The following is a 13,003-nucleotide window of genomic DNA, read 5'->3' on the forward strand; positions in this document are numbered from 1 at the left end:
AACAGGCTTGAAGAATAACTGGATATGTGAAGTGAGGAGGGAGTCAGATGATTCAAATTTTGACTCCAAGTGATTATGAGGACAGTGATATCATTAACAGAAATCAGGAACAAAGAAGAAAAAGATCATAAAGGGAATAATTAAACCTTGCATGAAACAGTCCACAAAGCACATAACAGCTCTCTAGACGTAACTCTTATAAATGATGCTAGAATTGTTCAAGGTCATAGGAAGCTACATTCATTCATGTCTACCTCCCACAGACATCTAGTAAAAACATGATAGAAAGCCAAGAGCAAAAGGAAGTCAGCTTAGTGGAAAAATACTGCCCAATCTCAATACTGTAGTCACAAAAATAAAGTAGGTACCATAAAGAATCAGAATTCAAATAAATGCATTAATAATCTTTTTTTCTCCCCCAAATACCTACAGAACAAAATCCAACCATCAGTCAAAACTGGTTAAGTAAATACTTAGCTTTAAAATTGTTACCTAGAAACAGTTTCCTAATAAAAGCATATACACCCTTTAACCTAGCTGGACAGCACATGGTAAAGTAACGAGAGCCAAGGTTTTTTTCACTCTTCCTGCTGATAAACTTATCCTACCAAAGGCCTTTACCTTCAGGAATAAAAAACACATTTCCCACCCCATTTCATTTTACTTAATTTGCTATTTTAGCTACAGTTGATCCAACTTTTTTATTGCTCTTGTCAAATTGGGGGTTTTACAAAATACATGCATCGATGAGGAAATTCCAGCACCAAAGTCAGATAAACTTTTGGATCTTTATGAAACTGATTATTATAAAAACTTTTAAATCACAATCACAATCAATAAGCTATAACTAAAAAGATGTCAGGAAACTTATAGATTACCAAATAAAAACCTAGTATCTTTTTATATACCATTAATAACTATTTACAGAAATATAATATCCAACTTATAACAGTAAAATGTAAGAGAAAATTAACATGTTAAAATCACTGGGAAAATAGTGTTAGAACAATACACAAATAGGTAGTGACCTGAAAAAGAGAAACTTAGATTCCTACATTATATGATTGGTAAAAATATTTTAACAGATAAAAGATTTAAAGGTAAAAGAATAAAACCATAAAAATACTAAAAGGAAATGCAGCAGAATATCTACTACATAATCATAAGGGTTCAGGAAGATAATTTTAGGCACGACTCCAAAAGGAAACATCTAAGATACTGGAATAAAGACAAAAATGTGAACTTCTTTATCCAAAAAGCAAAACATAGCAAAACACACAGTGAACAATATGGAAAAATTACTGGCAGCATATGACAAAAGGAATCTCCTTAAAAATGTCAATCAATAAGAAAATGAAAAATACACTAAATATAAAAAAATGGGTAAACGAACCAGTCAGACAAAAGGGTTTTTTTCTTTTTCTGTGGTTTCAACATTTTATACAATAAACATACTTTGTAGTCACAAAGAAAATTACTAAAAAAAACCAAAGATGTGGAAAATATTTGATGACTGAAAAATGTTCACAGTATGTTTTTATATTCAAAACAAGCCATAAAACAATAAATAGAATATGATTCACTCACAAATATTTACAGAGAAAAAGAATGAAGGATGAAGGGATTTTTTTAAAGTATACAAATACCAATTTTCTACAATGAGCTATACGTAATCACTTTGTAATAAGAACACAATTTTAAAAATCAGTATGAAATGTCTATGATATATATATGAAAAAGGAGTCTAAGACTAATATATATGGTATGATTTTAGCTTTTATTAAAAAAAAAGTGTTCCATACACAGAAAACAGTATAGAATATGGTGGTTATTATCCTACTTTGGGGAGTAGGTGTGTGTACGCTTTCATTTTTTACTTTTAATACTTCTGGAATGTTTCAATTTATAAGCACTAACATAATCTGAAAATATGCAAACCTGGAAAAACTAACAGAAGCAAAGAGCCTAAGACAAATTTGTTACTAAAAACAAAAAACGTTTGCAATATCACTGATTTAGACATAAAATGACAAAACTGTTGTAAATTTATTTGCATAGTGAAAATGAAAAACAAACACAAGGATGCATCACAAAAGTGTATCAGGACAGCTGAGGAGGGACTTCCCTGGTGGTCCAGTGGTTAAGAATCCACCTTCCAATGCAGGGGACGCAGGTTTGATCCCTGGTCGAGGAACTAAGATCCCACATGCCATGGGGCAACTGAGCCCGTCTGCCACAACTATGGAGCCCACACACCACAACTAGAGAGAAGCCCGCTCACTGCAATGAAAGATCCTGCGTGCTGCAACTAAGACCCAACTCAGCCAAATTAAAAACAAAAAACAAACAAAAAAAATGAAAAAAAAAAGCAGGTGAGGTATCTTACTTGGATATAGCAATATTCTACACAGTGTTAAGCAAGAACAGACAAAAACAAAAACCTTATATTTGACAAACTTATTTTGTAAAACTCTTCTTTGACTAATGAATTAAAACATTAGTACTCTCTCAGCTAATTTAAAATGTGGAAAACTGGCAACAGCCCCCTTCCCAATCTGCAAAATAAATAAACAAAAGTTAAAAACCTCATAACCCCTTGTCTACACCTGGGAAAAAGTATGTAGGGATAAATAAACCTACATATACTGAAATCTATAATAAGCCACAAAACCTATGGATACTGGTGAAAAAAAGCATGAAAGGCAATAAAGAAAGAAAAGAAAAATCAAATGTAACAGAAAGAAAAAAAATTTTTTAATCAGTTCTTCATTTTTTTGTTGCATTAACCTGGATGAAAATGTTGCTATGCTGGCTTACAGTAAGCAAAGCACTAATCTCAAAGTCAGAAAACTGGGTTGGGTGTTGGCTCTGAGATTCACCGGCTGTGTGTTCCTGAATGTTTTTCCTATTCAAATCAGGCAAAATATCTTCTACTTCATTGTACCGAGGCACTTCACTCGAGTGCCTTACACACAGATTTTTATTGACCTTAGAAAGAAAATTAATAGGGAAGATGACAAAATTGTCAGGAATAAGTTACTCTTTTATTATATTGTTTTCTAGTTTATATAAACAATTGACAGTACATACAATTGTAATTTGGGGTAAAAATTTTAAATAAAATGTTCATAAAGAGTATATAATTTCTGACTAAAGAACATGAAACAGAACTGTACGTTATGCTTACTTGATTTTTTAATATAAGCAAATATGAAACTAGGGAATAAGAAATATAAAGTTTATCCTGAAACAGTGATGGTAATTATTGGCTTTATAGGATGAAAACAGTCAAACCTCATGACCATCAGAAGTATTGTGGGGACCTCCCTGGTGGCACAGTGGTTAAGAATCTGCCTGCCAATTCAGGGGACACAAGTTCAACCCCTGATCTGGGAAGATCCCATATGCCATGGAGCAACTAAGCCTGTGTGCCACAACTACTGAGCCCATGTGCTGCAACTACTGAAGCCCATGTGCTCTAGGGCCCACGTGCCACAGCTACTGAGGCCGCGTGCTGCAACTACTGAAGCCTGTGCACCTAGAGCCTGTGCTCCACAACAAGAGAAGCCACCATGATAAGAAGCCCACGCACTGCAACGAAGAGTAGCCCCTGCTCGCCACAACTAGAGAAAGCCCGCATGCAGCAACGAAGACCCAATGCAGCCAAAATAATAATAATAATAATAATAATAGCTATAAGGGATGAAGGAAAAAGATTATTACCCTAATGGTAGATAAAGATATAGAGTCGTCAAGATGTAAAAGTCTTCGAGAGCTCAAATTACACGTATAAGATGAAGCATGATTTACTTCTTCATCAAATTCTAGGAGACCTGAATTTTTGGAAGTTGAGCTTTTAGATGGTAACTAATTTACAGAATGTGTTATTTATAATCCAAGAATCAAAAAATTGTGAAGAATGAAATGAGTCATCCAGCTAATGTTCTACTCAATGAGGGGAGTCACTATGAATGGATCCATGAAAGGTATCACATAGAGGGAGACAAGGAACTCATTCATTTTTGAAATAGCAATTCCATTTGTACACAATTAAAATTTATAGGAATTTTTTTAAAAAAAATATTGAGCCAATGTGAGCCCCAGAAAACTTTCACTGGCTAATTCTAAGACCAGTTTACCTCTATAGTTTCTCAGCATGAGTATAACTCATGAGTATAACAACTTCTGAATATCTGACAAACTCATCAATTCCCCCTTTCAAGGAAACATGTCTAAATTCTTTTCAACAGTTTCTCACATTATATGATTTCAAGATCAATTACCATCTCATTTCCCCTCCTAGAGAAATTCTAGTTTGTATAGTAAGTGTTCTATTTCAAGATGACCAAATAAGACCGTTGCCCCTGTGATAGGTTAAAGATGGCTACAGGGCTTCCCTGGTGGCGCAGTGGTTGAGAGTCCGCCTGCTGATGCAGGGGACGCTGGTTCGTGCCCTGGTGCGGGAAGATCCCACATGCCGTGGAGCGGCTGGGAACCATGGCCACTGAGCCTGCGCGTCCAGAGCCTGCTGTGCTCTGCAACGGGAGAGGCCACAACAGTGAGAGGCCCAAGTAACACACACACACACACACACACACACACACACACACAAAAAAAAAAAAAAAAAAAAAAAAAAGGTGGCTACAAATTCTTTACTTACTCCTCTCATTGAGAGGTGGGTCTAATTCCCCTCTCTGAATCTGGGCTGCCTTTAGTGACCTACTTCACCAACACAGTGTGGCCGTGACTGGGATTTCTGAGGTTAGGTTACAAGAAGCCTTGCATCTTCTAGCAAGGTTCTTTCAGAACACTTGTTAGAACTCAGGTGCCATGATATGAGGAAACCCAAGAAGCCCCATGAAGAGTAACCTGAGGTCCCAAACCAACAGTCCAACTGAACTCCAAACCAACAGACAGAATCAACTTGTCAGTTATATAAGCAAACCATCTTGGAAGTAGATACTCCAATTTACAGTCAAGCCATTTTGCCTAAATTGCACAGCTGTGAGCAATATAAACTATTCTTGCTTCAAAGCGCTAGATACTGGGGTAGGGGGGCGGGGAGGGGAGTCATTACTCAGCAATAGATAACTGGAACACCTTTTATCTTAATAATAACCCCAAATAGAAACACTGAACTCTGTCTTTGATGAAACTAGTATTAATAAATGAAGACAGGGGCAGATGGGAAGAAAAGATTATACCAGAGAGGCTGCAGTGGAAGATACAGAACAGAAGCAGTGATTTGCACTACAGAACTCCACAAAGGATCATCAGCAGAACTGCAGAAGAAACTGGGGTAGGGCTGAAAACAAGGAGACTGTATACAAAGTACTTAGCACAGCCAGACAGCTTCCTCCCCTAGTCCCGAAAAAGACATCAAGTATAGACTCTAGAAAGTATACCAAAGGTTCTGGACTCGGGATATCTTTGTGCAGGCATCCACGGACTTACCACAAAGTAGGTTAAGTGAAAGTCTACTCAGTAAATGAAGATCTCTAACCTGCCTTCCACAGCTTAGCTTTAGAATGTCAGGAGCAAGATTTATATTCCCAAGGCAAGGAACTGGAAGATCCATCACTAAAGAAACTGAACTACCCCAAAGGAAAGATGCACAAAAACTGATATACAGAGGTTCCAATAAACCAGGTGGCCTGCCACTTCTATACCTTGCCTCCACACACATAGCTTCCATTTGGCTTTTATGTGCCTGATTCTTACATATAAATAGAAAAACAAAGATTACCAGACTTTGAGGAAAGCTTCCAACAGGAAACAGAACAGACAAAGGGGGAAAAAAAAAAGAAATGCCTGGAGTATTGAAAACTTGAAGAAACTAAATATCTTCAAAAAGATAGGATAAGCCATTTTTTGGGAAGTATAATACAAATTGCTTTTTGAAAATAAATATATGACAGTGGAAAAACATTTTAATATTAGATTATAGAAGATAAAGTTGAGGAAATTGCATACAAAGTAAAATGAGATAAATATTAGGAGGAAAATTATTAAAAAAATTAAAATGATGGGTGTTAGAGTCCTAATATCAAAATAATGGTAATTCCAGAAAGCAAGAGTAGAGACCAAAGAGGGTAAACTGACACAGAAAAAATACAAGAATGGGGCTTCCCTGATGGAGCAGTGGTTGAGAATCCGCCTGCCAATGCAGGGGACACGGGTTCAATCCCTGGTCCGGGAAGATCCCACATGCCACAGAGCAACTAAGCCCATGCACCACAATTACTAGGCCTGTGCTCTAGAGCCCACGAGCCACAACTACTGAGCCTGCGTGCTGCAACTACTGAAGCCTGCGCACCTAGAGCCCATGCTCCGCAACGAGAAGCCACCACAATGAGAAGCCCGCGCACCGCAACAAAGAGTAGTCCCTGTTCACTGCAACTAGAGAAAGCCCGTGTGCAGCGACGAAGACCCAAGGCAGCCAAAAATAAATAAATTTATTTTTTTAAAAAAAGAATGTTTCCCCAAAACGAGTGGACTCTAGGTTGACAAGTTTCCTGTGTGCCTAGCAGAATATATATTAAAAAAGACCCATACCTCAGATAATGAATCTACAAGCTTCTAGAGAAAAAAACAAAACAACCAAAAAGACTACCTATAAAGAGGGCTCAGCATGGCATTAGGTATATCACTATCAACACCAGAAGCCTGAAGATGATTGAGAAATGCCTTCCAAATTCTAAATTAAAAAATGATTTCAACTTAGAATCCTATATTCATCTAACTGATTAAGTGTAAATGAAGAATACAGCATTTTAAGAAATGTCCTTCTATTTACCCTTTCTCAGAAAGGTACCGCAGAATATGTTCAACTAAAATTAGGGAGTAAATCAAGAAAGAGCAAGATAAGGGATCCAAATCAAGAGAGAAACAATGGCACAGAGGGCCAAGAAAACACCACATACAGACTAGAGTGGGAGCATGGGGGAATCCAGAGTGATGACTCCAAGAAAAAAAAAATAGAAATATTAATTTAAGTGCATTACCAAGTGGAAAGTGATCTTGAGAAGTGTTTCACAGAGCTGGTAGAAAGAAGAGATTGAGGAAATTATGCAAATAAAAAAATATTAATTCCAAAACAAAAAAACTTTAAGGAAAATAATCACAATACATTAGTTGGCTTAATAGAGAACAGTTTATACCTGTTTGGTATCCAACCACAGCATGAAAATTTAAAGCTGCACACCATCTTAGACTGATTCTACTTCAACTTGCTGATTTTATATAGATGATAAAAGGTTTTGATATGTTAAATGACATGCATTAATTAGTGCCACAAATGACAGAGGTATCAGTTATCACAAATGGGGATACTCAACTACCTATGTCTATAGATGGACATTGTTTCAGTAAATGGAATTTACCAGTGACACTGCCATTCTGAGTTCTGGTTCCAGCTCTACTTCTAAGCATGTAAAACTTGGGAGGTAACAATTTCTAGATCTGCAGTTTTCTATAAAATTAGAAAAATGGTACCTTTCCATACTACCTCAGAGTTAACACTAGGGTCAAATCAGATAGTGGACTTTAAAAAGCATTAAAAATAATTAAAAAGTATTATTAGTAATAATTATTAGCATTAATATAAACATTATGATGTGAGGAAGAAAGGCACAATATTTGGTTAAAACAAAGCAGATACAAGGACAATTTGCCTCTCTCCCTGCAGAGAGATGCCCAGAGCTCTTTGACTGCTTTGTTTTATGTTTGGCTATTCTACATTCATATTTGAAAGTTTGTTTTCAATTAAAAACTATAACTATCCACAGTTGATTTCCATATAATAATGTTTTTGTAAAAAAAGGACATCTGTCATTTAAAAAAAATATTTTTTTCCCTCTCTAGGGTAGTGGGTTTGGGGTTTCAGATTCCACTGAGAAGAAAACTATGAACTCATTGAACAAAAAAAATCTTTGTGTACTTATGTGGGCACATGCACTTAGAGATGCACAATAATAAGACAATTTAGATCAAATCTGGGGAATGAGATGTATTTTAGATGAAAACTTTCAAGAATCTCTTTTATATCCTTTTTATTTATGTCTATGTTGATTTCTACTATCATCCCTAAGATGGAGACTCAATCAGTTAATAATGTTCGTAGGAATTTTCCTACAAAGAAACAACACCTATTTTGTAACATTAAGATACAGGTTGATATATAGTTTGTGCTCAGGTGTAAAAGGCCTCGGCCTCTGCCCCTGCCAACCCCGCCCTCCCCGCAACAAAGGATAAGTTTATCTTAATTGCCCCTTCTTAATTGGGTGTTAAGTTTCCTCTAAACATGGTAAACTATTTTGGTGTTACTTTCAAAAAATTAATTAGGAAGTTCTATTATTTTGGATTCACAGCCTGGTCCACCTATTTATCCCCCTTACTTATTCAATGGTCTGCTTGGTAATACTTATAAACACATAATGGACAAATAATGTTTCAGCTCCTTAACCTCTCTGGCCACATGAATTTACCCTGGTTTAGTCTGAGTTGTCTTGTTGACTCTGTATTTCTCTAGTCTAAGATCATGAGTATAATCATTTTCATATCTCAGCTTTTCTAAATATTTTATACTGAACTATGTGTTTACATTGGCAGTTTTCTTCTTCAGAGTAACTATTAAAAAATTTACCTTAATCATAACCTCTTTAAGGGATAATTAAAGTACTCTATTTTTTTCCCCCACTGATCTTACTTGTGCAGCCTCTGCATGTTCCAGCATCTCTTCAAATTCTTGATAGTCTTCATCATCTGGTTCAGCACCTGAGAGGCGAGCTGCCCTGGCCATGAAATATGGAGGCAGCTCTCCGATCGCTGTACCGATACCCTATGTAAAAAAACCAAAATACTTACATGAGATTTTCTCAACACAGTGATACTAAGCGGATCAAATCTTTATTTTTCAGTATCACCAAAAGCATGTTAAGATGCATGTATTAGGGAGGAAAGGATATATTACACAATCAGGAGGATATGAGCTTGAATCATACCCTAATACTGACTTACACAATGCCAGGCCAGATAACATACATAAAACTCTTAGACAATCCCTGGTACGCTGCAGACACTAAATTAAAGTTAGTTCTCTAGCATCTCTACTTATATCCTCTGTTCTTACTTTTTACATCTCTTTTCATTTATTAAGTTTAGAAATAGCAGGGGTGGGTGGGATGAATTGGGAGATTGGGATTGACATATACACACTATTGATACTTTGTATAAAATAGGTAACTAATGAGAACCTACTGTATAGCACAGGGAACTCTACTCAATGCTCTGTGGTGACCGAAATGTGAAGGAAATCCAAAAATGAGGAGATATATGTATACGTACAGCTGATTCACTTTGCTGAAACAGCACAATATTGTTGTGTTGGGATTAAAAACCTACATTAATTTGAAAGCTAATAAACCTGTCAGAGAATAAGAAAAACAAAAACCACTAGTTTTTTTTTTTTTAAACTGCACAGTGACATTTATTGTTTCAGCCTGGAAAAACATCCCGTTTTAAAATTTCACACAGCAAAGCAAGTTAAAAACTTTACTCATCAAATAAATGGTAATTTAAACAAGAACTTGCTATAGAAACAGCAGAAACTAACACAATATTGTAAAGCAACTATACTCCAATAAAAATTTTTTTTAAAAAAGAAATAGCACATGGTTTTCTAGACTTTTGAAATGTTACTTCTTTTTTTATTGAAGTATAGTTGATTTATAATATAGTATTAGTTTCAGGTATAAAACAGTTATTCAAAATTTATAGACTATACTCTATTTAAAGTTATTATAAACTGTTGGCCTATTTTCCTTATAGCTTATTTATTTTATACATAGTAGTTTGTACCTCTTAATCCCCTATGGCTACCTTGTTCCCTCCTCCCCACTTCCCTCTCCCCAATGGTAACCACTAGTTTGTTCTCTGTATCTGAAATTCTGTTTCTTCTTTGTTATAAACATTCATTTGTTTTATTTTTTTAGATTTTATATGTAAATATATACATACATACATACATACACTGTCATTTTTGTCAGTTTCCCCCCTTTTCAAATATTCAAATGATTTGCTAATGAGCATTCACTAGTATAGCTGTTAGATATATAGAAAATCTTCTGATATTTAGGATGTTGTTTTAATCCCAATACAACTTTTTTGTTCAGAGTCAAAGCTTTTAACACACTGTGGTCAGGAAGCCCCCCTGAAATCTCAACATTAGGATGGATAAATTTTCACCACAGGAAAAATGTTGATTTCGTCAGGACACTGAATGACTCATGTTTCAGTCACTTTGTGGAATCTTGCTTTTGAAGAGAATTTTTTTTTTAATCAACTTAGAACATAAGGATGAAAACAAAGGTAAAAATATCAGGAACTTGGTTTGGACATATACGGCTTAAATACAGGATAGATAATAATGCAGTCTCCGGGAGAATTCTTAACCTTGAGCCATGCTTCTCTGCCCTGAGTCATAGTGAATGAAAAAGCTTTGGTAGTTTTCAGAAGCAACTTTAGGCTTTACTGTTTGCTATGTCCTATGGCTCTGCCTGCAAATGCCTTGACAAGAATCCCCAAGGGACATTACGAAATTCAAACATTTTACAATCACAATGTTATACTCCAGTGTGTGAAATCAATCATCTCCAAGTGTAACTGCATTATCCACATGTGAACCAAGAGTTATGAAAAGAACATACTTAAGTGCCAAAAGAATAAGACCATATTTAGTTAAAGAACAGAGAGAAGAGGGAGAGCAGATATATACAAAGAAGGATATAGGAAGAAAACACAAATCATTTTGCTAAACAAGAGAAGTTAATTTAGTCACCTTTGGAGGATGTTAAGAGAACCAACTAATTATTTTAAAAACTGGTAAATAAAGAGAAACAATCAATTATTTATCCTGTCTTACCTATATGGAAGATATCTCAGGGTAACCAAATTGGTGATAAGAAGTTTCTCTTTATAAAAGTATTCCAGTCAATAACTAAAGAAAAAAATGATGCAACTGGAATGCCCCCATTTTATAAACCCTAGTAAAATAATGGACTTACATAATAATGTTGTTAATATCATAAACAGAAAGAAAACCAGACATTACTGCACTTTGTGATAGAATACTTAAGACTATAAAGTGTATTCTTGTAAAAAAAATTTTTATTTTCAAGCCTCTCTACCCAGCTATCAATTCACAGGAAACAGAGAAACATATTTAAATTCCACCAACTGGAATACAATCAGTAAAATTCAGACCGTGGAAAACTATACTTGACAAACAATCCAGTTTCATCAACAAATATATTTGAAAAGAAAAACAAAGAAATAAACACAGTCAGAAAAATCTGAACACTAACTGGGTAACTGATTTGAAGAGACTATTCCTAAATTCTCTTAGGTATGACAATGGTTTTTAAGTCCTAAGTTTGATATATTTACAGATAAAATATGATAATGTTACCTGGAATATGCTTCAAGATAATTGTGAGCAGAGTGAGGAGGGGTCTAGATGAAAGTATTAGCCAGGAGTTAATATTAGCGGAAGTTGGGTGATAATATATTGAATTAATTATATAATTCCCTGTACTTAAAAAAATCTTTTTCATGACAAAAAGTAGGAAGAAAAGTTAATTGCAACATTTTATTCAAAACATAAACTTCTCTTAAAACATGTTAAGTCAAATGTTCAATAGTTCTGAAAGCAATCATATGATTCAAACTCATGACAAGTTTCCCTAAAGTTAAAAAGGAAGTAATAATGGATTGAAATGAAATCAAGAGCTACATACTGTCTTATACTTAGTTGACCATATTCATTGTTACATTTTAATTCTGTTCATGTTTTCTCATATTAGCGCGGAGTAAGAATGGTGATCATGAGCCAGTGTTCTATTTTTTATGCATATAAATAAAAAGGAAATATAGTCATCCAGACAGGCCCCCTCAAGACATTATATTCCAGACACAGAAGTTTGTTTAGTCAGTTATCTCAAATTAGATACTGAAGTCCCATAATTTCATGATTCTTGCAAAACAGTTTTATAATTCTTTCAAAATCAACATAAAAAAACAAAACTAAATTGTGGAACACTAAAAACTGTCAGCCCAAGTTTAATTAAGGGGAAGAAATGACTGGCTTCCTTATTGCAAAAGAAAGACAAGTGGTATTTAGTCAAGCAATAATTCAGAAACCTCTTCTAAAAACTGCCCACTGCACATCAATTTATTATCCTGAAGTCCCTGCTTCTTGAATTGGAGAAGAGTTTAATGTGCACAAAATATGCAAAACCAATAGAGAAACACAACATCTTACTAGAGTGTCAATTTTATTAAAAGATTTTGGTGAGAACAAAAATTCTAAATTTTTGTGCTTTCAAAAGTTTTGTCAACTGGATTCACAGGTAAATCACCAGCATCTTGATTTTCTATGTTAGGAATTATAAGTTTAATGGTAAAAACCTGGGGAGTAGAAAATTTTACATATGCTGACTACTCAGAAATTATAGTAGTTTGGTATTATCAGTGTGTTAATAAACTTTAAAAACAAAACCATTTTCTATTAAATATTCCAACTGCAAACATGAAACAGAGGTTAAAAGCTGAAGTTTGGAGGGTAACTTGGAACCACTGAGAAATGTAAGGCTTTTACAGCAATGTTTAAAAAACAATTATACCAATTCTAGTAAAATTAGCAGATTGTTTCACAAACGAAAAAAGAGAGAAAATGTGCTTCCAGTTTCCCTTAAGGTCAGTTTTAAAATGACTTCAGGAAGGAATGAAGTTCTGATACATGCTACAACATGGATGAAACTTGAAAACATTATGCTAGGTGAAATAAGCCAGACACAAACGGACAGATACTGTATGATTCCATTTATACTGGATATCAAGAATAGGCAAATTCATAGAGGCAGAAAGTCGAGAGGTTACTCTCTCCCCAGGGGCTGGGGAGAGGAGGGAATGAGGAGTTATTGTTTAATGGGCACAGAGTTTCTGT

At 35.0% G+C, this 13,003-nt stretch overlaps 1 protein-coding gene across 3 annotated transcripts in view; it reads right to left on the bottom strand.

The window, feature by feature from the left end:
- VMP1 (vacuole membrane protein 1) overlaps positions 1-13,003 on the bottom strand; it is a 134,067-nt gene that overhangs the window by 52,972 nt on the left and 68,092 nt on the right. For all 3 annotated transcript variants that reach the window (XM_059047752.2, XM_067020453.1, XM_067020452.1), the window contains exon 7: positions 8,708-8,839. In XM_059047752.2, coding sequence (XP_058903735.1) covers positions 8,708-8,839 — 132 coding nt within the window. The remainder of the gene's footprint in view (positions 1-8,707; positions 8,840-13,003) is intronic.

This window comes from Kogia breviceps, chromosome 19 (assembly GCF_026419965.1).
Source record: "Kogia breviceps isolate mKogBre1 chromosome 19, mKogBre1 haplotype 1, whole genome shotgun sequence".
In the NCBI taxonomy this organism is placed as follows: domain Eukaryota; kingdom Metazoa; phylum Chordata; class Mammalia; order Artiodactyla; family Physeteridae; genus Kogia; species Kogia breviceps.